The following is a 26,734-nucleotide window of genomic DNA, read 5'->3' on the forward strand; positions in this document are numbered from 1 at the left end:
GCTTCTTTTTGTTGACAACAGCAGATTTATAAATGAGTCTCATTACGAATACGTCGCAATTATATCGCATTGTCACATACCTTGTAAAAATTCATAAAAATGTGACTGAGCACATCATACAGTAAATTTCAATCATCATACAGTAAACCAGCAACAATCACCCCTTCCTCTTCTCATCGAAGACATGCGATACAGTACTAAACAGTCTCTCGCTGTCGGTGCTTGTAATGATTTTTACGTCTTTCTCGGACAGTTTTAAATGCTTCCACACTGCTGACGTGTGCTGCATTAAAGAGTGCGCGCCTCTCACTCTTCGCTGGTTGCCATTTGATCGCGTCATATCATTGTTCGGTACAATTTAGTCGGTCTTTTCACTTATTCGGCCGAACACTTTTTTTGCTATTTTCGGCCGAATAATTTCGGTTGCCTAACATTCGGTGCATCCCTAGTAGAAACGCTAATACTTTGTAAACAATTAATTGACTTTACTGTTTGACCAGGAGCCAACAAATATTTGTGTACAACTCAGTCAGCTCCGAATAGTTTTTTTTCTTCTTGTGTTGGGAGAGGGTAGGGGATGTGAATTTTCACAGGAATTATTATTAACAAAACATTTCGATCTGAAAAATCTATATCTGCGAGGATAATGTAGGAATCTAAAGCTTGGGAGGGACTCAAGCTAATGCAGGAAAAAGCTTAAGGAACAGCATGGCAACCTAGCCAAGCAAGTTTCAAAACAGGGAAATGACAAGAGAGGAAACTTGAGAGCCAGAAAACCTTTTGCTTGGAAAGAAATGGGAAAGCAAGATAGTTATTATCAGTACAGCCCAATTAGAAAGAAAAGTTTAGCGTACAGGCTATTAGTTAACCCTCCTACTCGTCTACAGAGAGCACTCATCTATGAGACCGCTGATGAAAGCGGTCAGTGAACCATGATGTTTGACCCATGTGAATTCACATCAATCATGAATGCCAAGAATCTTGTGTCATATACGGTAACACTGACCAAATCGCCTCTCATAAAAGAGTTTTACACAAGCCGCTGAACCACTAATAGTTTCCAGAAAAACGTCCAGTAAAGCCAATTCCTTCTCATTTTGCCTAAAAAATGGCCACATACTGTAACTGCTGAATTATGTTCTTGGAAATTCAGGGCATTAATAAATAGAAAATTTGGCTACGGTCAATTGTGGTCTAATATGATGATAAGTGCATGCAAAATGTTTAAAATGAAATGGACTGAAGATTTCCAGTATTAAAAATACTGTATGACACAAAGTTGGAATTCAAGAACACTTGCATATTTAAAACCAACCACATTACCAGTCACTGTAGCTGAGGAAAATGTATTGAACTAGTAGCCAACTGTCCCATCGTGGCATGTGAGGCACACTGCAAACAAATCTGATATGATTTTCAAATATGATCTAGGACTGGGTGTTCATGCACAAATTTTGCAAGTGATAAAATCCAATCTGACCATCCAGACGCATTTCATTGATTTTTATATATAGATAGAGAAACAGATCTGACAGCAGGATTCTCCTTACCTGCCACTTTTTCGTCTGACTCTCTGTTGCCATCATCTGAATACCGTGCAAAATCCAAGGAGTCCAATGTACTAATGCTGCCAGCTCGATCTGGAAACAAACAAACAAAAAATGGATGTTAAATTCAGTGGTTCCCACCAAATTAAAGGGTTTCATAAAACACACCAATATTAGATAGAACACTAAACTATCATTTACAGAAAGTAAAGTGGTGACATTTTGAATTGTTTAGGCAAACTAAAGCAGTCAGCAGTTATAGAGAATAGGCTCTACGTAGGCCAAAACTTTCCAGATGAACACGTCTCTCTCCATCTGTCTGCACTGCTGGAAGGAAGATAGAAAAGTATTGCCAACGTCAAGCCCCCACATGGACTCCCCTATTTCTGCATGCCAACGATTGTAGTGTGCCGTGTACACTGGCGTGGTAACACATTATTCAGCAACAAACCTCATTTATTAATTTTTTGCCATTTCAGATGAATAATGAGGATATAATAATGGTGTTCAGGTACTTATCTATGCATTACAGATTCCATTTTATTTGCATATTTTTTAAGGTCCAGGGGCCTCATGTATAAAACTTTATGTAGATTTCATCCTAAATGTGTGCGTACGTACAAAAGCTAGATTTTGCGTACGTACAAAAGTTTTCAGATTTATAAAGCCATGCATACGCCAGAACCTGCGCACAATTCCCTTTGTAATACCCAGTCAGCGGAAGATTGTGCGTACATGAATCTCCACTATCGACGGTACACCTTCATCGATAACGAATGGGTGACGCAGACAGCACACACGAACACATGCTGCAATGCCTGCCTGTGACGAGGAGATTGTGAATAAAAAAAATGAATATTAGTCGAATTTAAAATAAACATTTGCATTTGAATGCAAAAATGGTACAATTGAATGTTAGGTGTGCGTCAGGGAGCATCATCAGTGTAGCACGAGATGCGGTGATAATGATGTAAGTGACGTTGTTGCATTTTAATGTTTTGTTAGTTTACTTTAGCCCACGAGATGCGCCACTGCTGCGTTATTCGTTCAAAATATTAGAGAAATATAGTAGCTCAATGCGTAGAAGATCTTGATTAGGTTAAAACCGAAACCAAGTCATTCACACAGAACGCATATTCAGCACATTTTTTAGATGGACAAATATGACTTGCTGCACTCGTGTCTCATGCAAGAGATGCAAAGAAAGCCATGCATAGTTAAAACAGTTTAAACGTTTAGGAAACGTGACGCGAATTTGTGAAGGTTTATTTCATTTCACTGCATCTCATATGTTTTTAAATGCAATCTGTCATCGGACCTTTTCAAACCAGCCAATGGACTGTTTCATCAACGAGCGCATCCATCGTCTGTCGTTACCGCCTATGTTCCAATATGATCAGACGAATCAAGTTCACATCAATGATCATTATTCGTGCAAAAGTATTTTCTCAGAACATGAGTTTTGCTATTTAGAACACAATTTAAAGCGGAATTGTCATACGCCAAGCAATCCTCACTGTGATTAAAACATTAAATCGCATACCACAGGAAAATAGTTCGAAAGCAGCACATCCACTGCAAATATTTCTGTTTAAATTCATATACAAATGTTGTAATTTCTGGATAATAATTTCATGAAATTTCAGTGCTTAACTTCATTATTCAGAGTGTCATATTTAATCTAAATGTGTATGTCAAATGTAAAACACTTTAAATCATTCTGTTTGCTTCCTTATTTCGTTCACTCCAGTAAAAGAGTACGTACGCATGGTCTAGACGTGTCCGTACGGTGCGCACATATTTACGCCTAGTTTTTTTATAAATCCCGAAATGTGCGTGGAAAATTGCGTACGCACATTTCCATGCCCATTTTGTGCGTACGCAACGTTTATACATCAGGCCCCAGGTGATAAGAAATCAAATTTTCCTTGCTCTTTTGCAAGGACACAAATTGAACTTGATACTGAAGCTCATGAAAACATACTTTAACTTTTAGAACTCAAAACATCCTCCCAATTACAATAAGATAACTTAGTTACACATCAACAACATCTACTGTGTGTTCATAAATATGGCTTGCCCAGTCACACTGAGTTGTATTTCTACTATTACACCAGAAGAACTAATAATTGCAGTGAAAAGTAGAAAAATCTTGTTCTATTCCTGACTGTATGTAGCACCTACAGCTCTGCAAATCCTTTTGAATGATCCCAATGGTAGAAATGAGTGGTTACTAATTAATTTTTTTAACAAGACTCCTGACAATTAGAGACTGACTTTAAAAGTTTGTTTTGCACAAAAAATAAAAATAAATAAATAAAAGGACTCTTTTAGTTTAAATTCCTAATCTCCAGTTCATGGCTATGGCAACAAACATTCCTTTTGGAAAATGGTCATAAACAGCGACTTAGCTAAATGATTGTTAGCACAAAACCCTAGTAGACAAGTGTAGTTCAAGGAACAAAATAAGTAAAATCAAATAACATATAACAAGTGATATGGCCTTTTAAATGGCTATGGCACCCTAGTTTCTTTCACTCAAGCTAAATATCACAGTGACTTGAGCATGTGTCACATGATGGCAGTAAAGCTCATGCACTCAGTCCTGTGACTGTAAAGCTGTCCATGTAGGGAAGCGACAACATCACATCCACCATTAAAATGAGAAAAATTACTGGCCTTCAAAGAGTAGCAGGTGATTTTTTTGTGTTTGCATGCCAACGTGAGCTTGTATTCTGTATAAATGCAGCAGGCTAAGTGTCAAATGACACTCTTGTAGTTAAATTAGTGGACCTGCCCATCACAGCCTTGGACAGTGAAGTATTGATGAAGGAACAGTTTTGTGTCTCTCTCTGGGCGTGACTTGAATGACAATGCTGAGATCCGACATGTGAGAGTGCCACGGAGCTGTGCTGAATAAACGTCTTGTCAAACTGGTTGACAGGGAGGGGCTGGAGGTTCTGCGAAGGCAGTATGTGGGCCTGACCTATGCTTAAGATGCTTCCTGCAAGGAAAGATACTGAAGGGCTCTTGTTCAATATGTCAGGCGAGACATGTGACTCGTGAGTAAGCAATAAATGTGCAAACATACTTCTGTGTACTGTTCACATAATCAACACAATGGTAGAAATAATTTAAACTCTTTCTCATATTCCAGTTTAATATGCAAAAACTAAACTATAAGTAAACCATTCGTAAGTTGATTCCCATGAAAAGTGTAACATCAAAACATTGCTATACTACTTAATGTTATATATTTATATGACATATGTGACAACCAAAGGGAGTTTATGTGTTCTGTCAGGAGCTTATCATCAGTGAGCACACAGAACTTCACATCTCCAATCGGAATTTGGCTACTAAGTGTTTTGCATTAGCAATAATAGGTTATTATAGTAGCTCAGGAATCTGAGGGAGTAATAAACACTTACGCTACAGGAAGACATGGCCTATACAAAAAGGAGCCATTTCTTCTTAGAAACAGGCTACCAAAATCAATAAATAAAGCAATAACTACAAAGGTCGTTTCCACAATAATTAAAAACCAAAGCCACACCTTCAGGGCCACATGAATGCGAAGGTTTAGGCCTACAGGCTTAGGAAGGACCCCAGTAGGCCTGGAGACAAGTTACTTAGCCTTAGGGCTGGACAATAATTCAATATCAATATGTATCGCGATATAATTTTTTTCAATAACGGTGATATGATTTTTAAACACATTTCCGATATTTCGATATACATTACCAGTGTTTTCCATACATTTATTTATTTGTGCCGTTTGACTTCGTTGAATAAACATGAGCACTGCACGTTTCAAAATCAAAACGTGGCGCGGGTGTTTTATATGAATGAATCTCTGAAGGGAACCGACTGTCTTCAGAAAAGTTTCGATGGCATTTTCATTTGATCTGATAAAGAAGCGTTCATGAGCGGAGCTGCTTTGATTACAGCCATTACTGGAGAAACCGCTAGTTCTATCACTCTAAAAGCGCCTCCTGCTAGCAGAGCATGAGTTTTCATTTTAAATAAGCCCGTCTCCAGCAACATTTCCAGTTTTTGTTGTTGTTCAATTTTTTTGTTTTCTGCAGCGACTCGGAGCACTTTTCATACCCTTTTTTCTGACTGAAGCACATTTGTTTATATCGTGATATCAATTTTGGCCATATCGTCCAGCCCTACTTAGCCTATGTTTTTTTTTTCATGAGATTGCACGCATTCTTCGTTCTTCTCATTATTTTACTCTACCTTATACTTTTACTCCCACTTTTTCACTTCAACTATATGTATGCACCACAGACGTGCAACAAGCTATTTTCTCATGAAAACAGCCTTTTCACCATGTAAGAATGGGGTACATTTACAAAAATGGGGTTGGATCATAATAGCTTAGCACAGGTCACATTAAATAAATAAATTCACAAAACCTGTGGCCAGACACCTATTATACACTACCATTAAAAATGTTGGAGTCGGTAAGATTTTTTTTAAAAGAGGTCTCTTATGCTCACCAAGGATACATTAATTTGATCAAAAATACAGTAAAAAAACAGTAATATTGTGAAATATTACAATGTAGAATAATTTTTTTGTTTTAATATATCTATATCTAAATGATCCTTCAAAAACTGTTCTAACATGCTGATTTGGTGCCAAAATAAAATTTCTTATATCAATGTTGAAAACAGCTGTGCTTATTAATAGTTTTGTGGAGGCCTTGATACATTTTTTTTTAGGATTCTTTAATGAATAGAAAGTTCATAAGAACACCATTTATTTGAAATGGAAATCTTTTGTAACATTATAAAAGCCTGTACTGTGAATTTCTTTCAAAAAATATTCTTGATGCCAACATTTTGATTAGTAGTGTATACTGACTGACATATGGTTTCAATTTTACTTTTATATATATATATATATATATATAAAAAAAAAAAACATCCAGTGAGCTTTACCACTTACAATGACAAGAACAACCCTGGCCTGAATCTTGACATTGTCGATAATTTTAGGTCTTTATAATTTATTCTTAAATTTAGTGTGTATGTAGGCGGTATGTCAATGCAGGTCTGCAGAATGTTGTATTGTAAGAATCGGTAGAAAATGTAAATACATTTATAAGGCTTTATAAGGCCTAATGGAGTATTCTGGTCTGTTTGTTGTGTCATTTGGAGCTCAATGAATAGGCTCGGGGGAGGTGGGGGGCACAGTCGATTGTGCGGCGAACACTTTGATGACAACCCCACAGCTGCAAGCATCATACAGGTTACAATATTCATTCAGCGTTGCTTCAAATCCTCTCACATCCTAAACACACAGAAGCCTTTTCATCCCAGAAACGCTTCTCAAGCGGATGCTGCGTCTCTCTAGCAAAGGGTAAAATATCGGCGAGACTGAGTGAGGTGTTGATAATGTCTCCTCCTGCAATGACGTGACAGAAGCGTGGTTGAGAGCCATCTGCTCCCTCTCAGCTGGTTGCCAGATCCTCTTTTGGGGAGGGGCTTTGCTCCATAATGCTAATAAAACCCTGTGGTTCCTAAAACCTCTGTGTTCTTAGAGCCAGGTCAATACACAGCCGTCAGCGGCAATTAGGCATGTATTCAAAAGCCATTTATGTGCAGTAAGCTTACGGTTCAGTATACAATACAGACTAAGTAGTAGAAAAAATACTGTTTAAAAAATATGGATTGGCTGAAAGTAACAGGCAGCCCAGGTCTACTCCTCTAATTTCTACAGCATCCCCCTCTCCCTGGAGAGCGGTGTCACCAGCTGATGAGGTGAGGTCACATCCTGTCTTTCGGTCCGACACCCTAAAAAATAACCACAGAAAGAACCACCACGGTTCTTTACTGGCATCGATGGCTCCATGTAGAAACTTTAACATCCATGGAACCTTTCCATTTCCTTTATAGTGGAAAAGGATTCTTTCAATGATTAAAATGTTCTTCACACTAAGAAAAAAAAAGGTTCTTAAAGAGCTGTCCACTGAAAGGCTCATTGAGGAACCCAAAATGGTTCTTCTATAGAATCACTGGGGGAAAAACAACCTTTTGGAACTTATATGCCATTTTAGAGGTCTTAGAATAGGATTGTTTTATTTCTGAGAGTATCATTTGTCAAATCAAGGAATTTATAATTACATCAATTGATTTTACATAACGAATTAAGGTTTTCACTTACTGTGGAAAGGTTGCAGGTATAGGGCTGCACGATTATGACAAAAATCATAATTGTCGATTATTCCCTTGAAATTGTGATTGCGATTATTAATTACGATTATCACAATTTACATTGAATGATGTTTATAAACAAGTTGAAAACACTAACTGAAAAACTTTCAATAGTATTAAGCCTCAAATGTCAACTATACATCGGATTGGTTTCTTCTTTAAATTATAAAAAAGTAAAAATATGAATGGTATTATAGTGTTATACTAAAACTAAAATAATGGGGAAAACTCTTAAGATAACATGTAGAAAGAAAAAAACTCATCTTAAGCGTGCAGAATAACATAAGTGGACTTTTACGATTAATTGCCGCTTTGAACGATTACGTAATTGTGGCATCCATAATTGTAATTGCGATTAGAAATTCGATTAATTGTGCAGCCCTAGTTGCAGGACTACATGCAATTTTAGTGATCTTAATCATATCAGATCTAAGCCTCTTCGATGAAGGAAAGATGGTTGTCATGCGAAACGGAACAAATATTCAGATATAATACTCTTTGCAATAGGCATCTGATTAGATGGATTAATGATTGTTTTGAACCATGAATAAGCCTGCATGAAAGCCATTTTAACATGCCCACCCACGTGATCAGTCAGCAGCAGCTGAGAAAATGTGCAGTTGATGTGCACTTATGCCAGGCATTCACGCAAAAACACCCCGCATAAAAATTGAGGAATAATTGTAATACAACCAGGACAGACCTGAAAGTATTCAGGTAGTCTAATATTTGATCAGTTTTTCCTCATTCAATCAAACTGTAGAATACCTGCGGTTATTCCACGAGCTTCAGCAACACACAGAAATTTTCCATTATGTTATCATCATTCAAGATTCATGAGACACTGATTTAAGGCCTGTGCACACCAAGAGCGATAACTATAAATAGAACTATAACGATAAGTATATTAGCATCCACACACCAGTTTTGCCACTTTAAACACTCGAGTCAGCTGGATTCTGATTGGCTGTCAATGTTTTTGCAATGGCCATTGTTTTGTTTTTTTTGTTTTTTTTGAATAAACATTATTTTAATGAAAATGAGTATTTATTTTTAACATTACTATTTATTTATTAAAATGTTGACTATTTAACATTATTTTTATTTACTGATATTATAAATGTTAATTTGTGAATGATGGTTACAGCAGTTTAATCCACAACACTTTACTTAAAAAAAATTAAAAAAAAACTCCCCTGAGTCTTTGTGTCACTGGTTAACATTTCCCCCCATAATTTATGCAATATTCTATAACTGTCCAAACACATCAGAACAAAAGCTTGCCTAATTATATGGTGAATGGCAACAGTTGCTAAGGTAGAATTTGTCAATAACATTTTTTAAGGGTCTTAAAGGGACAGCTTCCCCCAAAAAGATGATTGTCATCATTTACTCACTCTGATGTTGCAAAACTGTAAGATAATCTTTCTTCTGTAGAACATAAAATAAGCTATTTTGAGAAATGTCTTTTTTGTCCAAATAATAGAAGTCAATGGTAACCAAAACGTTTTGGTTGCCAGTATTCTTCAAAATATCTTCTTTTGTGTTCCACAGAAGAAAGACACCAGCTTTGAAACACCATGGGGGTAAGTAAATGATGACAGAATTTAAATTTTTTGCATGAACTTTCCCTTTAGATTATTGATTTTTGTAACTGATTTCAAAGAACAAACAGCTCCTTTTAACAAAGGGTCGATTGTCTTGCAAAAAAAAAAAATCTTTAATCAATGAAATTCTTTTATAAATGATCAACACTATAATTGGATTTAGCAATTGTCAATCCACACTGCAACTACATGCAACCTAGTAATCAAGAAAAACAAATTCAAAAGCCATGCTTTGAAAGGCAAATGGGAGACAGATGAGTGCACGCTATCAGATAAAAAACTTCATTTAGGAGCAAAGGTATAAGAAAGACAGACCACGAAAAGAATTCCTGATTACACCAAACAAAGTACATCAATCCCACATATCACTGCACACAGTCAGGTTTTACATACCCCTCATACGAGCATCTTTTTTTCTCCTCTTTCTATCCTGCACCTGCGCAGCTGAGAGTCAGTGGGAAGACTTCACATCACACAACAAAGACACAATTCAGCCCTAAAAATGCCTCCTCAACAAACCAGTGTGCTTGAATGCACTAGACTGAAGCACAATAAACCGCAATATGAAATTAACAGGTAGTCTAGGTCAGTGTTTCCCAACCGGGGTGCCGTCTGTCGAGAGCAGGGGTGCCGTGTAAAAAAATCCTTTTTTAATATTTTTAAATTGCTAAAATGTTCAAAAAAAGCATCTATCATATAATATCCATTTCTGATGTCGCCAATAATTAGAGATGCACCGAAATTTTGGCTGCCGAAAATTAGTTCACCGCTCAGGTTTCACTTTCACGTGGTGTGACGCTCTGCGTATTATCCCGCTCTATGCGTGTGCGCTCCGCTCGTAGCTAGAGTACTAACAGCTGCTGTGTTGGTGTATTTTATGGCTGTTTAAAGAGCAAAAGAAAAGAGTGGCTTTGTTACAAAACCTAGTGAGCTGTCTACCTAGACAGCATTTTTGGGCATTAATTTAGGTGCTAATTAGGTGTCCTACTGTAAAAAAATAAATAAATAAACCTCTTAAACCAGACTAATATGGTCTCCCTGCCTGGTTTACCTAGTCTAGCTGGTCTTCCAGACTGGCCAAGTGGAGTTCAGCTAGTTTAACTGGTCGACCAGCTGACAAGTGTCCAAAGCCTTAAAACCAGCCAGCCTAACCAGGTTAGGAGACCAGTAAACCATTTTAGAATTGTTTTAAATGTTTTTGAGTATGATACAGTCTCGTAGTTTTTGAAACACGACCATTACCTCATATAGTAAGATTATAGGCTTTATTGCAGTTGGACCTACATTATTAACATATAATCTCATGACTTACTAAGTGGACCTCCAGGACCGACACCTTGCTCTTTGCATGCGGGTGGAGTTCCGCTCTGCCTTTCGAAGTTGCCTGGATTGGAGAAATAATCCCGCAGGCGAGGCAGCTCGCGTCCGGCTTCGAGCAGCTCGGTGTGCAGCTCCAGGGCCGTGAGGATGCACTGATCCCGGAGCAGCTGCGCGGCGATCGCATCCAGCGACACCCGAGTCTCTGCGCCTCCTCCTCCGATCCCAGCCACCGCAGCGGCCGACGCGGGTATACCGTCCACACCCGGGCTTGTTCTGTTGCTAGACAGCAGAACGGCTGGCTCGGAGTACGCCGGCGGGGAGAAGGGACCGAGGCTATGGCCTTGCGCTTCATCGCTCGGGCTGCGCTCGGTGTCCGCGCCATCCTGCGTCTGCTCCGCTTCCTCCTCCGAATCACTCACGTTAAACGGGTTGACATTACCCGCCGCCATTTTGCCGTAAGGTGTTCAGCCAGCTATCTGGCTAATAAGTGTCTCCGTCTTCCTGGACGGATGTCAAGAGCGCTTTATTGCTCCTAATCAACGGGGCTTCGGGAAATATGCTTTGGTTGGTGGGGCCGAATGTCATTTCAGCACCCCGCCTCCTCCCTGCCAAGACACGAGCGGAAATGACGTCATGCACTTCGAGTAGCCGGGATCCGCCAAGCGGACGTGCAAAGATCCAATGAGAAAACATAAAAGTAGTCTATCAAAAGAATAAGAATATTTCATAAGTTCATCAAACGCAGAACAGTACAGCAGGCACGCCAGGCTGTCTGTCTGTCGTTCTAAGCTCCAAAGAAAACAAATAATTTAATATATTTAAATATGTTTTATGTGATTAAATATAGCCTATTTAACAAATTAAATTATATGTAATCATCTATCTCTGTCTGTCTGTCGTTCTAAGCTCCAAAGAAAACAAATAATTGAATATACCGGTATTAAATTATATTTAACAATATAATTTAAGACAAGAATTGTGTTTAATAAAATGTAGGCCTAATTACTCTATCTCTTAATTGTTGTATTTAATCTATCGTTCTATATTTTATATAATTAAATATATTTAACATCTTTAATTATATACAATAATTTTTAGAACAAATGTTATATTAAAATAAAATTTAAATATTAAAAATATCTATCCATATATCTATCTGTCTGTCTGTCTGCCTGTCGTTTCATCTGAGGAATTAGAAAATATTAATATAAAGATTTCATATGCAAATGATAAATCTTCAAAGCACTTTGATATCACAATTCAAGATAAAGACAAATAGGTGCACATCAACATTAAAACAGACATGATATTTCATCTCATGACAGACTCATCTAAAATGAAACAGCTGATATAAATCAGATTAACAGCACATGTGCTTTGCTTTGCAAATCCCAAAAATAATAATAGCACTATCCGTACTCTTTTCCAAAGAGAAATTGTTACTGTACCTTATGTTTTGTCTCATTGGGTCTCTTTATTGAACGGAAAATTGATTTGCTGGAGAAAAGTGTGGTTGTTACCACAGAAATATCATCTTAGAAATAAGATTAAAGAAGTTTCTTATAAGCTTATTCATAGATTTTATCCAGCAAATCATTATTTACAAAAATTTAAAAAAGGAATAAATGTAAATTGTATTTTTTGTAATGAGTATGAGGAAACTGCCTTGCACTTATTTTGGTACTGTACATACTCGGTTACACTATGGTGTAAGGTCCAAAAATTTATTAGCGAAAATATTCAGAGTTTAAGACCTTCTTCACTCCTATGGGCAGATGTACTCTTTGGCTTTACTGACTATCCTGACCAAGAGGAACAGTACTTTTACTTAATTAATTTACTTATTCTATTGACCACATTTCACATTCATAAGTGTAAATTTACCAATAAAAAACAAATGTTATGGTTTTGTTGACTGAAATGTGTATATATATTGACAGTATCAGAGACTGTGAATAAGAAAGCTGTAAGAACTTTGAAAGTTTGAGAACTTTACAATATATTTATTTGATTTTATATATACGTACACGTGTATGTGTGTATATCTTGTATTTTTGTTTTGAAGTTTTATACTTTCCTCCCCCTGGCGACTGTTTTTGTTTGTTGTAATTTGTTCTTCTATCTTTTTTATTTCTTATTTTAATGTTGTTTTATTGTGTGTTATTGTTCCTTGAATAAAAAAATTGATTTTATATATACGTACAAGTGTATGTATGTATGTATATCTTGTATTTTTGTTTTGAAGTTTTATACTTTCCTCCCCCTGGCAACTGTTTTTGTTTGTTGTAATTTGTCCTTCTATATTTTTCTTTTTCTTTTCTTATTTTAATATTGTTTCCTTGATAACATATTGTGTGTTATTGTTCTTTGAATAAGAAAATTAAAAAAGCACATGTGCTTTGCATCTGCTTGGCCATCAACAGACGTTCACGTGGCTGCTTGCAACATTATTAGTGATTGTACACAATCAAGACATTTGTTTGTGCCATCTGCTGGACTGAACCAAGCACAGCATGTTTTCAGTTCTGGCCGACTGGCCACATGGTACATTCATTTCTAATTTGCATTTCAGTTCATTTGCATGTAGCCTACATGACTTCTATGCAGTGATGCAATTGTATTACTTAATTAAGTAAACAGCCAAAATAATTTTTTGTTTTTGTTTCTGTGGCAAGGGTATGAGCAGTTCACATGCATGGATCCCATCTATTCATTCTGTTTAACATTTAAAGGTCTGTTTTGCTCTCGATGCACCAAACTACACCAGATTCTATATGTGGATAGCGTTGGATATTTTTCCTCCTTTAAAAAAATTTGAATCAGTGTTTATGTAGCGGAACGGAAGCTATGGTTACCATGGTCATTTTTGTAAGGCCATTCAGTAAAAATAGGACTTTTATTTTGAAACAATCAGCTGCGAGAACAACTTTTGAATGGTTTCTGTTAGTTAGTAGCAGTGGTTCAACATAAGGCGCAATATACTATTAATAGCCGTCTCGTATGGTTGACATTATGCTCACTTTTAAGACGGTCACGTAAAAGTTTCAGGTAAACGAAAGTCAGATCAACCCCTGGACAGGCAAGATTTTTAACAAGTACAAACAAACGGTTGGAATTGATCGCACCGGTTTGATTTGCTTTCCCATTATTGATTCAGAATGCGCTCAAAAATTGCTGTCTTCGATCGGCTGACCACTAGGTTTTGGGACACAGCCATTGTCTGAAGTGTGGGAGGTTAAGGCGCGTGTGTTGTGTTGTTGCCTAACAACCTCTGCGTTTGCAGCGTCTGCACTCCCCGTCCTCTCCATCTCCTCCTCTGAACAAGTCTTTCTTCATTTCCATGCCCAGAGAGCTGCATATTCACTCTTGTGTTATTGATAAGAGCTTCGTCTGATAAGGGATTCTTTCCTGTCTGGAGCTTTTTATTAACTGCTGATTCTGGTTTGGGAGAATATGAGTGTCAACATCAGCAACTTTATGGAGGAGAGAAGGGCGAACACAGAAGAAGCACCTTACATGGAGATGAAGGTAAGCTTAATGTCTAATTAAAATAGTGCCGCTTGATGCGTTTAGGTGTTAAAACATGAACATTTTTATTTCTATGTATTTATAGTGTTTGTCTTTCTTTCATAGACAAGTTTTGGTAACAAGGAGAACATCAGACCTGCTAACAAAACACAACCTTCACAACTCAAACAGACCAAAGGCAGGATAAATTCCAATATAATTTCAGGCGAAATCATATAGGAAATACTTGATATTGGATATTACATTTTAAAATCAGTGTCTGTTCTTTCTCAGTTTTGCTATTGGAGATGTTTCATATTGTCGTCTTATTTCCAGAAGAGAGTTTTGGCCTCAGTTTACCTCTTGGAGAGGAATATGAAAGAAAAAAGCAGAAGTTAAAGCAAGAACTACGTCTCGATTACCGGCGCTTTATGTCTGAGGTACACTATGCTCCTCTGATATAATATAACGTAATATAATATTTAAATAAATATTTGAAATATACTGTATAATAAATTACTTGCACACCTGTTTTTCTTTTGTTTGGTTTTTTAACTACATATTTAAATAGTTTGTTAATAATTTTTTAATTATTATTTTTTTTTAAATAAAGATTTCATTAATCTTATTTGTTCCTTAGAAAAAAAATCAAATTATTGCTGATCCACTTCCACAGTCCCACATGCTGTCTCTTCCCATAAAAGAACGGAGATCAGCGAAAGTAAATATGTGTTTGTTGTCCATCTGTAAATGAAGGCATGATTACAGCAAATTCCGCATTTCATGCCAGGACCTGCTTCAGTCCATTGCACAACGACCCACCCTTACTGTTTGGCAAGCCCTCAGTGACATGAAAAATGATTTGCTTACTCTGAGTGGATAAAGTATCTAGTGGCAACCAGTTTATTGCTACACTACACACTACACTTTTGAAATTTGAGATTCGTACAAACATAGCGGTCTTAAACAATTAACATTATTCCTAGTATATTATTACCATAGAAATGTTTTATGTTTTGTTCTGTTAATGTAACAGTTTTGTGATTCTACCCAGGAAAAACTGCAGGATGAGAGGAACAAGGAATATAATATGTTTCTCCGAAGGCAAGAGGGAGCACAGAAAAATGGGAAAACTTCAGCTACCCCACAGGTATGAATGAAATAAAACACTAGTTTGTTGAAATATGACCTATACATCAACATTAGGAATAAGTTACCTTCACAAATGTCCTTATTGAACCATTTAAACATTTTTAAAGAAATAGTTCGCCCAAAAATGAAGATTTGCTGACAATTTATTAACCCTAGGGCCATCCAAGATGTAGATGAGTTTGTTTCTTCATTGGAACGGATTTGGAGAAATGTAGCATTACATCACTTGTTCACCAATGGATCCTCTACAGTGAATGGGTGCTGTCCGAATGAGAGTCCAAACAGCTGATAAAAACATTACGATAATCCACAAGTGATCGAGATGACTCCAGTCCATCAATTAATGTCTTGTGAAGCAAGAAGCTGTGTATTTGTAAGAAACAAATACATCATTAAGATGTTTTAACTTTAAACTGTCACCTCCAGCAAGTCCTCTATCCATAATATTGCTTCCTCCAGTGAAATTTTCATCAAATTTTCATTTTTGGGTGAACTATTCTTTTAAATTCTGTAGACCTGAACTTTGCCTTGAATCCTCAGCATATGTTGATCATGTTTCTGTCAGGCCCTGGAGAGAGATCGCTTTGGCTCTATTACTCCAAAGTACCCTACTGGTTCTCTAGAGGTACAAGCGCAAAGGGCCAGTCAGAGCCTGGAGAACATTGTGTTCTCAAAAAGGGATGTTGCCACTGTGACTGAGCCCATTTCTGGAGTGCCGGATCGCTGGGGAGGCCCTCACCGAGATCACACCAGTACTGACGAGGAAATAGAGCTCCTAGAGAAGGAGAGGCATAGAAATGCACAGGAAGACACAGGCAAAACCAGGAGAGGAGGAAAACACGACAACAGCTCTCACAGGTGCATCTTACATGTTCTCTCTATTGTTGTTTATTCTGGTGGCACTCAGAAGTTGATGTGGTTGTATTTGTGGAAACATAATAATAAGAATAATATTCACTTGAGGGACTTCCGTCTCAAGTCATCACTCTGATGAAAACCCCATGGATTGGAAGGGATTATGAGTGAATGTCATTCACAGAATGATATATCTATGTAATTCATCCCCATGCATGTCCATTTATTAAATATATATATATATATATATATATATAATTTTTTACATTTTCAGAGACATTTTGCATATATTACATATTTGTTACCATAAATAAGTGCACGGTGCAGATTTTACCATAGTGCAGATTGGTTGTATAATTTTGGTTATACTTTTATGCATTTTTATCACAAATTAGTCTGTAGTAATTAATTCTGATTAGTCATTTGTGGCATTGTGGCGTAAGATATTTTTGTACAATGGCTAATAAACATGATGAATAATTCTCATTTCTCACATTAAAAAATAATTAAATAAAAAATTCAAAAATTTGAATATTGAATATCATATTTAATATCCATTTCCCTTACCATTGCCAAAAGTTTAGGGTTGAAAATGATTTAAAAAAATGTTTTTGAAAGAAGTCTCTCATGTTCACCAAAGCTACATTTATTTGATCAAAAATACGTTAAAACAGCATTGCTGTAAAATATTATTAAAATGTATAATAAATGTTTTCTATTTTGTAATTATATTATAGTGCAATATAATGTATAAATGGAAAGATGGTTTAAGCAGGCAAAAAGGCTTAAATATGTTTGTGCAATAATATAAAAAAGAAACACTCGCAGACGGTGTTTTTCACAACTTGTAGAGGACATATAAGTATCATATAAGTATCATATAATATCATATAAGTATTATTAGTATATAATAAGTATCGCTTTTTATCTCTCCTCTTTCCTACTACTTGTTTCACTTCTGTTTCAGTTTTTTATAAACTATTTCTTACTATGTGTCAGTAAGTTGTTGTTATTTTAGCATGTGTGTTTGGCTCGGTGTTATTTTTTTAGGATTACTGATAAACTAATGTAGTTTGATTTGTATTGGTTATCTATTTTAGTTTTAGTTACAGTTGTAGTACGTGAAATTAGCAACCTCAACCAAACCGACTATATCTGCGAAAAATAACTATCATCACCATAGCAACATTCAAATAAAAATAACTTGAACAGTTGAAGAGCCAAATATAAGCAAATGTAGAAAGTAGAAGGGTTGTACAGGCTGTAATCTCTGTTAAATTTGACGTCTTTCCTACTAGACACAGTTAATGCAGACAGCTGTCAGGAGAATAGACAGACCCTAACAGCACTTCAACTCAAGCACTGATCTGCAATTAGAGTAATTGGGGTTTAAAGCCAGTCTTTCACTGAAAATAAAACTACAGTGAATCAAATAGCTGAAGTGGCTATTACTCTTGCAGGAGTCTGTATTTATAAACCCTCCTATCAATTTGCTGCCTTTCGCGTCTGCCTGTGGTGGGAAAAAAAAAAATTGGTGTGATGGTTTTCAGCCTTCATTTTACCTTTAAGATTTCATGTCTTTTGTAGGTTGTACTTGAGGGTTTCTAACAATACAGAGACAGGAAACGCTGAGTTTTGTGGATCGGCTGGATTTATTGTGCATTCTATCAGTGGGATTGTATTGATTGGTGTTAATGAGGAGGCTCAAAGCCTCTGATGGCTCTGCAGCCAAGCTCTTTAATTCACTGTATATGTGATGTGTTTGACGTAATAGTTTGGCCGGGGCTGCAGAGATCAGGGTGTGTTTAGTGTAAGACACTGGATGGAGATTTTTGTTCCTTTGTGTGATTTTTAATGTAGTCTACAAGCACCGACTCCAGCGCAAAGCAGATCTGTCAACGAGCAGAACATGACTGAGTTTGCCACAGGACTCATGATTGGTAAGACAATGAGTGTTGGGTCAAATCAAACTGTATGTAGAGTATATATAAAAATGTGTGTAATTTCTGACCTGTGACTGGGTTATTTAGGTGCTACTGAAGGGAATGAGGCCTCTCAGAGGAGGAAGGAACGTTACAGACTGGAGCTGCTACAGCAAATAGCCGAACAGCAAAAGACCAAAAGGAAGTGAGAAACATCAAGTATTTGAAATGCTGATTGTGTGTATTTGAATTAAAACCTTTAAGGGCTCAAATATTCACTTGACCATCTAAATTCAATTTTACAGGGAGAAGGAGCTAGAGTTGAGAGTGGCTGCAACAGGTGCTGTTGATCCAGAAAAAAAGGTGAAGGTCCTCAGGTTTTTAGTCTTTGAATATTCATAGTTTTATATTTAGATTTTATATGGTTTCTATATTAAATTTAAAGAATAAGGAAAAAATATTTTAATTAATTAATAAGCATCATATAATTAATAAGTTTAATTTTATATATATATATATTTAAAAAATTTAAGATTGAAATATGAGAAATAACTAGGGGTGTGCTAATTTTTAAAACCATTTGGAATTTTTTTGCATAATGACATTTTTTAGGGCAATTTAAAGAACAAGAAATAAAATAATACGAATATTTAGCATAAATATTCAGCAAAAAATAAAAATGAAGCTTATTTTATGATAAATATTTCTTGTAATTTTGTGTTTAAGTCCTTAAAAACTACCAATAGCTCTAAAATGTGCTTCATTTTCTTGTGGTCATTAAGATTTTTATCCATAATGAAATAGAAAAAAATATATATAACAAAAGTAGTTCATACGAAACATGCACTACATTCTAAATAGGTGATTATCAGTAAATAACGACTTGAATTTTGGCCTGTTCCTCACACAAAGCAATTGTATGGCTTTAGAAGACTTGTAATATAGTGTGCAAGAAGATGTTTTTGTTCCTCTCCCACTTTGGAACAGAATTTGAGATTGACCCGATAGACTTTGACACATTTTCACTGCAGCCATAGCTGTGCAACACCTGCTGCGCTCCTGTTGACAGCCATCTCACCTTGTTTCTCACAGCCAGATCGAATCAAACAGTTTGGTTCCGTGACCCGGGAACATGAGGGCAGGAGAAGGGATGTACCCTACCGCACCGGGCTGGGTCTGGAGGAGCTCAAAGCGGACTCGGCCAGGCGGCTCAAAGAAGAGAGACCTCCACAAGCAGCAAAGGAGACAGCACCCCCTGAGAGACCTCGTGTTGCTTTCCAGTCCCCATCTATAGACCACAGCACTGTCTTAAGCCGGCTGGCTAATACATCAGGCCTTGTTCTGGAGGCTGGAGGCTTTGTTACTGAAGACAATCACAGAAGTCTCTCAAGAACCCTGGGGGAGATAGTTGCCCCAAGGTTTGTATTAGATTTTGTGTTATGTTCTTAGATTTTGCACTGAAATAACAAAAATTTATGTTTAATTAATACATGTTTAATGAAATATGTCGGTTCTCTGATATCAGAATTACAGGTGTGCGTCCTCCATTGGGTCCCTCCCTCACTGACTCCTATCAAACTCCTTATGATAATGCGTATTACTATTATGGAACTAGAAATCCTCTAGACCCCAATCTGGCCTACTGTAAGTAGCTTATTTTTGCTTTAGCATCAAATTTGGTTAAACTAAATACGTCTGTGCTAATGTATGTCATTATCTGTATCATTTATTGATATTTGTGTGGTTGGTCAGTATGAGTAGTGTTAATTTGTTTCTGCAGTAGTTGCATTATAGTTTGGAGTCCCTGGCTATTTTATGATAAATGTAGCTGTTGACTGCATGTTTAATGTGATTTGTTTGTTTTGTTTGTGTTAGATGGACCAGCAGTGGGTCAGCAGGCACACATCCCTCCAGAAGCACAGTGGCCCGTTCTGCAGCCTCCCTCAGGAGGCCTCACAAAGTAAGCACATGTTTTCGTACAAAACCTCAATTATTTAGCTTCAGAGTTTAGTCAGTCACATGACAGGGATTTTACAATGTGTTTGCAAGTGGCTTCTTCAGTCAGAGTCAGAACTGTCATTTAGTTGTACCTCATTTAAAACAATGCACATTTTAATGACAATATGAATTATATACTGAGGTACCAGTAGGGGGCACATTTATTCAGATATAACAGAATACAACAGAAAACATAATGCTCATCTCTGTCTCTCCATAGAGCGATCAGCCATGCTGGAGTTGTTCCTTCAGGACCAGCGTTCTTTCCTCCTGAGAGGCTGCAGCAGGCTAAGGAAAGTGCTGTTAGCTATCAGGAAGCCCTGAAGCAGCAGGTACTCTCTCAATGATTTATGAGATGAGATTAATTAATTATGCCATAGAAAGGGTGCAAATCATTTTAATTTCATTTATGGAAATGTGTAGTAACAGGGTTACACAGCTTTACATTTTAATCACCAATGTATTAATTTTTAATTTTTTAATTAACAGTTTTATTACTACAATGAATTGAATATTAATTACAGATTATGTCAGAATTGTGACGTCAAAACCTCAGACATTGAATCAAAATCGTGAAGTCATTTAAGGAGTGATGACACAGATACATTTATTAAAACTAGCTACTTTTCAAGATATTATTAATTAAAATTAAATAATTTATTAAATTATGTTAGATGAAAGTTCATTGAGTGAACACTACTGTTCAAATGTTTGGGGTTGGTAAGATTTTTTTTGAAGGAAGTCTATTATTCTCACCAATGCTGTATTTATTTGATCAAAAATTCAATAAAAACAGTAATGTTGTGAAATATTATTACAATTTAAAAATTTAAGATTTTTTTTTTTCTGTGATGGCCAAGGCGAGTTTTCAGCAGCCATTGCTCCAGTCAGAAACCATTCTTGTTGCTAAAGAAATGTTTCTTATTATTTTCAATGTTGAAAAAAACGTGTGCTGCTTAATATTTTGGCTATTATACACACACCAAGATATTATTAATTAAAATTAAATAATTTATTAAATTATGTTAGATGAAAGTTCATTGAGTGAACACTACTGTTCAAATGTTTGGGGTTGGTAAGATTTTTTTTGAAGGAAGTCTATTATTCTCACCAATGCTGTATTTATTTGATCAAAAATTCAATAAAAACAGTAATGTTGTGAAATATTATTACAATTTTGAAAAAAAAGATTTTTTTTTTTCTGTGATGGCCAAGGCGAGTTTTCAGCAGCCATTGCTCCAGTCAGAAACCATTCTTGTTGCTAAAGAAATGTTTCTTATTATTTTCAATGTTGAAAAAAACGTGTGCTGCTTAATATTTTGGCTATTATACACACTTTATTTTAAGCTATTAACAAACCATTAACTATGACTTTTGCGTCAATAAACTCCTAATTTGCTGCTTATTAATAATTAGTAAGGTAGTTGTTAAGTTTAGGTATTGGGTAGGATTAGGGATGTAGAATATGGCCATGCAGAATAAATGTTTTATAAGTACTAATAAACAACCAATACGCTAATTATAGGCATGCTAATAAGCAACTAGTTAATAGTGAGAATTAGTCCCTATACTAAAGTGTTACCAATATTTTTTGTTGATACTTTTTTCAAGAGTCTTTGAATAGAATGTTCAACAGAACGGCATTTATTTGAAATAGAAATATTTTGTAACATGTGAATGTCTTTACTTGTAAATGTCACTTTTGATCAGATTAATGCATCCTTGCTGAACAAAATGATACATTTCTTTATCCTTTTCAGAAAAATCAAAACAGTTATTGACCCCAAACTTTTGAATGGTACTGTACCTAATAGTTTTCTATGGAAGCCCGTGTTCGCCACTGAATAAAAAAAAAATTATTGCGACTTTTTATCTCACAATTCTGACTTTTTTTCACAGAATTGTGAGATATAAACTCGCAATTGCGAGATATAAAGTCATAATTCTGACTTTTTTCTCAGAATTGCGTGATATAAACTCAGAATTGCGAGTTATAAAGTCAGAATTGTGAGATATAAACTCGCAATTGCGAGATATAAAGTCATAATTCTGACTTTTTTCTCAGAATTGCGTGATATAAACTCAGAATTGCGAGTTATAAAGTCAGAATTGTGAGATATAAACTCGCAATTGCGAGATATAAAGTCATAATTCTGACTTTTTTCTCAGAATTGCGTGATATAAACTCGCAATTGTGAATTCAAGTCCAATTTTGAGGGGGGGAAAAGACTGATATGTTCTCAGAATTGCGAGTTTATATCTCACAATTCTGACTTTATAACTCGCAATTGCGTGTTATAAAATCAGAATTGCGAGATATAAACTCGCAATTCTGAGAAAAAAAGTCAGAATTGCGAGTTTATATCGCGCAATTCTGAGAAAAAAAGTCAGAATTGCGAGTTTATATCGCGCAATTCTGAGAAAAAAAGTCAGAATTGCGAGTTTATATCGCGCAATTCTGAGAAAAAAAGTCAGAATTGCAAGTTTGTATCACGCAATTATGAGAAAAAAAGTCAGAATTGTGAGATAAAACGTCGCAATTACCTTTTTTATTTTTTATTCAGTGGCGGAAACGGGCTTCCATAGTTTTCTGTACAAAGCAAAACAAAAGAATTTTGTATAACTTATGCTTTTAAAAATTTAGTGAGACATCAAAACGTATCCTATTAATGGAAAGTGCTTCTATACTGTTGCAAAGCATAAATGTTATGAAGTGATTTGCTTGATTTGGCCGTTGGTTTAGGTTCAGCTCAGCGGGATGTCAGATGATATCTTTATACCATAATGGCTGTGGACACATTTGAAGGACTTAGGGAGGACAAATTGCATTACCTCCTCTATTTCCTCAGGGGAACTTTGATACCGAAAGATATATAGCTAGAAAGATGTTTCCCTTAACTGTCGCCCCCCATTTTTTAAAATAGGTGTGAAAGTGCACTATCCAAATTTAAATTGTTGTAATTTATGAACACTTTGGAATACAGACCTAAGGTTGGTCTCTTTTTAAAGAAAAAAAATTAGCAGATTATTGCAAAAGTGGAATCTTTTAAAAAAATTGAAGTATAAAAAAGTTATAGAAGTTTACATTTACTGTAAATAAAATGCACTATATTAATTTTATTTTATTTTATTTATAATAAATATTTTACATAACAGGTTTTTACTCTAAAATTGGTATAAAATTAAAGCCTTATGTCTAAATAAGTTATGTTCCAAATTTTAAGTTGATATGAAAAAAATTGAGGTTTCTGTGAGATTTTATTTAGGGCGTCATACCAGAAACAGCCACCGGGTGCCATCCAAACTCCATTGAATTTTTTTTTGTATGCATTTTTCTGTCACAAATGTCTAGATTTCTCTGTCAATATTACTTCTATCTCAAAATAACCACCAAATAAGGAATCCTGAGACTCAGACCTTTCCAATTATGTTTTTTGTCAAGATTATAAAAAGGTTTGTTTGTAAAAGACCGTAATTCATTTTGTAATATGACACTTGACACTGCCCACTAAGGGGGAGGAGACCGCCAAAAGATTTTAAAGTACCATTTCCATGGTAAAGCAATGTCCGTTTTCAAAATGGTTTTCACAGGATGAATCTTGGGCTAAAAGACCGTAATGCATTTTGTAATATGACATTTGACATGTTTGAATGCTAATCCGTGTTAAGTTTACCAAGAACTTCAACAGTCTGACAGGAAGAGATCTGAGAGGAATCCGCTATTTCCCACGGCTAAGGGAATCTAGAGGCAGATCAGAGTTAGTTTAAAGTGGTGAACTGAAAGTTTGAACTTTCCTCTAAGTGTACTTTTAAAGTCTGATTACAACATGTGGAGTAGTACTACATTGATTTTGATGGCACATTCTTACAGTATCTGACATTGAGTTTTTTTTTTCTTCAGGCAGGCAGCAAAAATCCTTTTTTTCCCCATCTATTTAGTTATTTGTAGATTGAACAGCAAAAAAAAATAAAATTTTATTTGTGGAAATGTCAGATATGATTTAAACTTGTTTTTGTTTTTTTATTTGGGATTTGAACAACAAATCAGACGATGTGCAGTGTGAACAAAGCCTAATTGTCTAAATTGTGGTGCACAGATTCAAGAACGACAGCAGAGACGGCATCGCGAGAAGGTGGAAAAAGAGCTGTATGATACTAAAATAGAGGCTGAGATGAAGGCCTACGAGCCCTGGGGAAGAGCAGGAGGAGGAGCCCCTCTTAGGGATGGTCATGGAAACCTCATCAGTATGCATACAGAGTTCACACTTCACTCGGTCAACTCCCTGTCCACAGTTTAATGAGGCTTTAATTAGTGCGATCCGCAAATTTTGGGCTGTTAGTGGTACTGCAAAATAAAAAATAAAAAACGTTTAATCAATTAAAAATAATACATTATAATGCATTTTTAAATATTTTATTTAGTATGGCCCTGATTAAGTTATTGTATACTTGACACAGATATTTATATGTATCAGTGTTCCTATGGTCATGGAAATCACGAAAATTTAGAAAAAAGGTCAAGACAATTTTTTCAAATAACTCAGCAGCTAGAAACAGTCTTTGTGAGTGTTTACCCAGTAATCATGAATAACTGGAAAAATCACTGAAAAGTCTCAGTGCTCATTGGAGATACTTATACAGATACAAGGGGTATGTAAAATGATGAGCACAACTCGTTTTGTAACGTATAAATACTGCAGTTCAAGAGTTTGGGGTTGTAAGTTTTTTTTCTTTTTCTTTTTTGAAAGAGGTGTCTTTTGCTCACCAATCCTGCATTGATTAAACTTGATCCAAAATACAGTAAAACAGTAATATTATGAAACATTTTAATAATTTAAAATGACTTTTTTATTTTAATATATTTTAACATGTAATTTATTCCTTTGATGGCAAAGCTGAATTTTCAGCAGCTATTATTTCAGTCTTCAGTGAGTTTTTTTTCTTTTTCTTTTTTGAAAGAGGTGTCTTTTGCTCACCAATCCTGCATTGATTAAACTTCATCCAAAATACAGTAAAACAGTAATATTATGAAACATTTTAATAATTTAAAATGACTTTTTTATTTTAATATATTTTAACATGTAATTTATTCCTTTGATGGCAAAGCTGAATTTTCAGCAGCTATTATTTCAGTCTTCAGTGTCACATGATCTTTCAGAAATCATTCTAACACTGATTTAGTGCTCAAGAAGCATTATTATATTCAATGTTGAAAACAGTTGTGCTGCTTAATATTTTTGTTTAAACCATTTTTTTCAGGACTCGTCAAAAGAACAGCATTTATTTGAAATATAATTTTTTATAATATTATTAATGTCTTCTTTACAGTCCCTTGTGAACAATTTAATGTGTCTTTGTGGCATAAAAGTGTTAATGTCTTTAAAAAAAAAAAAAAATTCTTACTGACCCCAAACTTTTGAACTGTACTGTAAATCGCAATCTTTCCACTTATAGTTGCTCAGTGTTGTCAGGTAAATTCACAGATTTTGGATTGGGAACAGAAAATCATATAATTTGTGTATGATATATTTTTATCATCAAACTGATACTGAAAATTAATGGTTTAAATTATAGCAATGTCATGTTTTTGTGTTTCCAGGTGATTTGAAACAAATGCATAAAACAAACGTGGAAGCTTATGATTCCGGAGGCAGATTAGCAAGGATTCCAGTGGCTTCTAGAACAGGTGACAGACATTTACCTCATGCATCAAGTACCATGGCCACAGAATTACAATTTGACTCACAATCACAAAAAGTATGTTACTAAAGTGGAATTTAAATGGAATTGAATTTTTAAATATCTGCAATGACATGCACTTAGAGCAGGTTATTAGCCGGTGGTCCATGATGGTATATATAAAAGGTATTTTTAAAACTAATGTAAATTTAGCGAAATGTATATTTTAGAAATTACAAATTATTTACTGAAATATAAATATTTAGAAAAAAATCCCCTCTGACTTTGTTTGTGGATACTATCAAAGCTTTTAGAAGCTACAAATAAAAGACCTTTACATGCAATCCATCCAAATCTTTTCTGCCCCTGTAGAACCTGCAGGTTTTTGTTCTTCTCAGCCATCTGTGAAAGCCCGGGGTAACCTTTTCAATGAACTGCCCACTCCACAGCAGCTCCATGAACAGGAAAAGTACAAGGATTGCTTGAAACAACAGGTACGGACATTCAATCAGCTTTGGATTCTGCTGTCTGTGCTTTCGGCCTGCTGTCTCACTTTGAAATCATCTTTGAGATAAACAGATCGAGGAAAAGAGGAGAAAAGAGGCAGAAGAGAGGGAGCGGCACAGGCTCGAGGACGAGAAAGAAGACAGGCGGTTGACTGAACAGCGAGCTCGGATCCAAGGGGAGTATGAGGAAGAGCAGGAGAGGAAGCGTCAGAAAGACAAAGAGGTTCTTGTTTTGCAGTTATTTCATGTGAATTGCAAAAATGGCCTGCCGAGAGGAAGATGTATTCACTTTGAAGCGCTGGTCTTGACCCACTTTGAACATATGAGTGTGTTAAGCTTGAAATAGTCTATCCTCTAAAGCAGGGGTCTCCAACCTTTTTTACTGGGGGGGGGGAGATATAGCCTTAGCCTAAT

General features: G+C 35.8%; 2 protein-coding genes across 3 annotated transcripts in view; one reads left to right on the plus strand and one right to left on the minus strand.

Annotated features, from left to right (window-relative positions):
* Nucleotides 1-11,353, minus strand: part of LOC107758280 (lisH domain and HEAT repeat-containing protein KIAA1468 homolog) — a 68,301-nt gene extending 56,948 nt beyond the window's left edge. The window contains exons 1-2 of the mRNA XM_016575986.1: nucleotides 10,694-11,353; nucleotides 1,551-1,640 (exon numbers count right to left, since the gene is read on the minus strand). Of these exons, the coding sequence (XP_016431472.1) occupies nucleotides 1,551-1,640; nucleotides 10,694-11,150 (547 nt within the window). The 5' untranslated portion in view covers nucleotides 11,151-11,353. The remainder of the gene's footprint in view (nucleotides 1-1,550; nucleotides 1,641-10,693) is intronic.
* Nucleotides 11,354-13,630: 2,277 nt separating this feature from the next.
* Nucleotides 13,631-26,734, plus strand: part of cspp1a (centrosome and spindle pole associated protein 1a) — a 26,578-nt gene continuing 13,474 nt past the window's right edge. Inside the window, exons 1-18 of one of the 2 annotated variants that reach the window (XM_016576007.1) lie at nucleotides 13,631-13,749; nucleotides 13,859-14,229; nucleotides 14,335-14,407; nucleotides 14,545-14,648; nucleotides 14,849-14,929; nucleotides 15,263-15,358; nucleotides 15,926-16,218; nucleotides 18,076-18,155; nucleotides 18,246-18,342; nucleotides 18,443-18,500; nucleotides 19,230-19,555; nucleotides 19,663-19,781; nucleotides 20,013-20,097; nucleotides 20,356-20,467; nucleotides 24,233-24,380; nucleotides 25,735-25,821; nucleotides 26,187-26,308; nucleotides 26,394-26,543. In XM_016576007.1, the coding sequence (XP_016431493.1) occupies nucleotides 14,155-14,229; nucleotides 14,335-14,407; nucleotides 14,545-14,648; nucleotides 14,849-14,929; nucleotides 15,263-15,358; nucleotides 15,926-16,218; nucleotides 18,076-18,155; nucleotides 18,246-18,342; nucleotides 18,443-18,500; nucleotides 19,230-19,555; nucleotides 19,663-19,781; nucleotides 20,013-20,097; nucleotides 20,356-20,467; nucleotides 24,233-24,380; nucleotides 25,735-25,821; nucleotides 26,187-26,308; nucleotides 26,394-26,543 (2,106 nt within the window). In that variant the 5' untranslated portion in view covers nucleotides 13,631-13,749; nucleotides 13,859-14,154. Of the gene's footprint in view, nucleotides 14,230-14,334; nucleotides 14,408-14,544; nucleotides 14,649-14,848; nucleotides 14,930-15,262; nucleotides 15,359-15,925; nucleotides 16,219-18,075; nucleotides 18,156-18,245; nucleotides 18,343-18,442; nucleotides 18,501-19,229; nucleotides 19,556-19,662; nucleotides 19,782-20,012; nucleotides 20,098-20,355; nucleotides 20,468-24,232; nucleotides 24,381-25,734; nucleotides 25,822-26,186; nucleotides 26,309-26,393; nucleotides 26,544-26,734 lie in introns of both variants that reach the window. The other variant, XM_016576009.1, reaches the window with a different exon arrangement.

This window comes from Sinocyclocheilus rhinocerous, unplaced genomic scaffold, assembly GCF_001515625.1.
Source record: "Sinocyclocheilus rhinocerous isolate Xijiao unplaced genomic scaffold, SAMN03320098_v1.1 scaffold142, whole genome shotgun sequence".
In the NCBI taxonomy this organism is placed as follows: Eukaryota; Metazoa; Chordata; class Actinopteri; order Cypriniformes; family Cyprinidae; genus Sinocyclocheilus; species Sinocyclocheilus rhinocerous.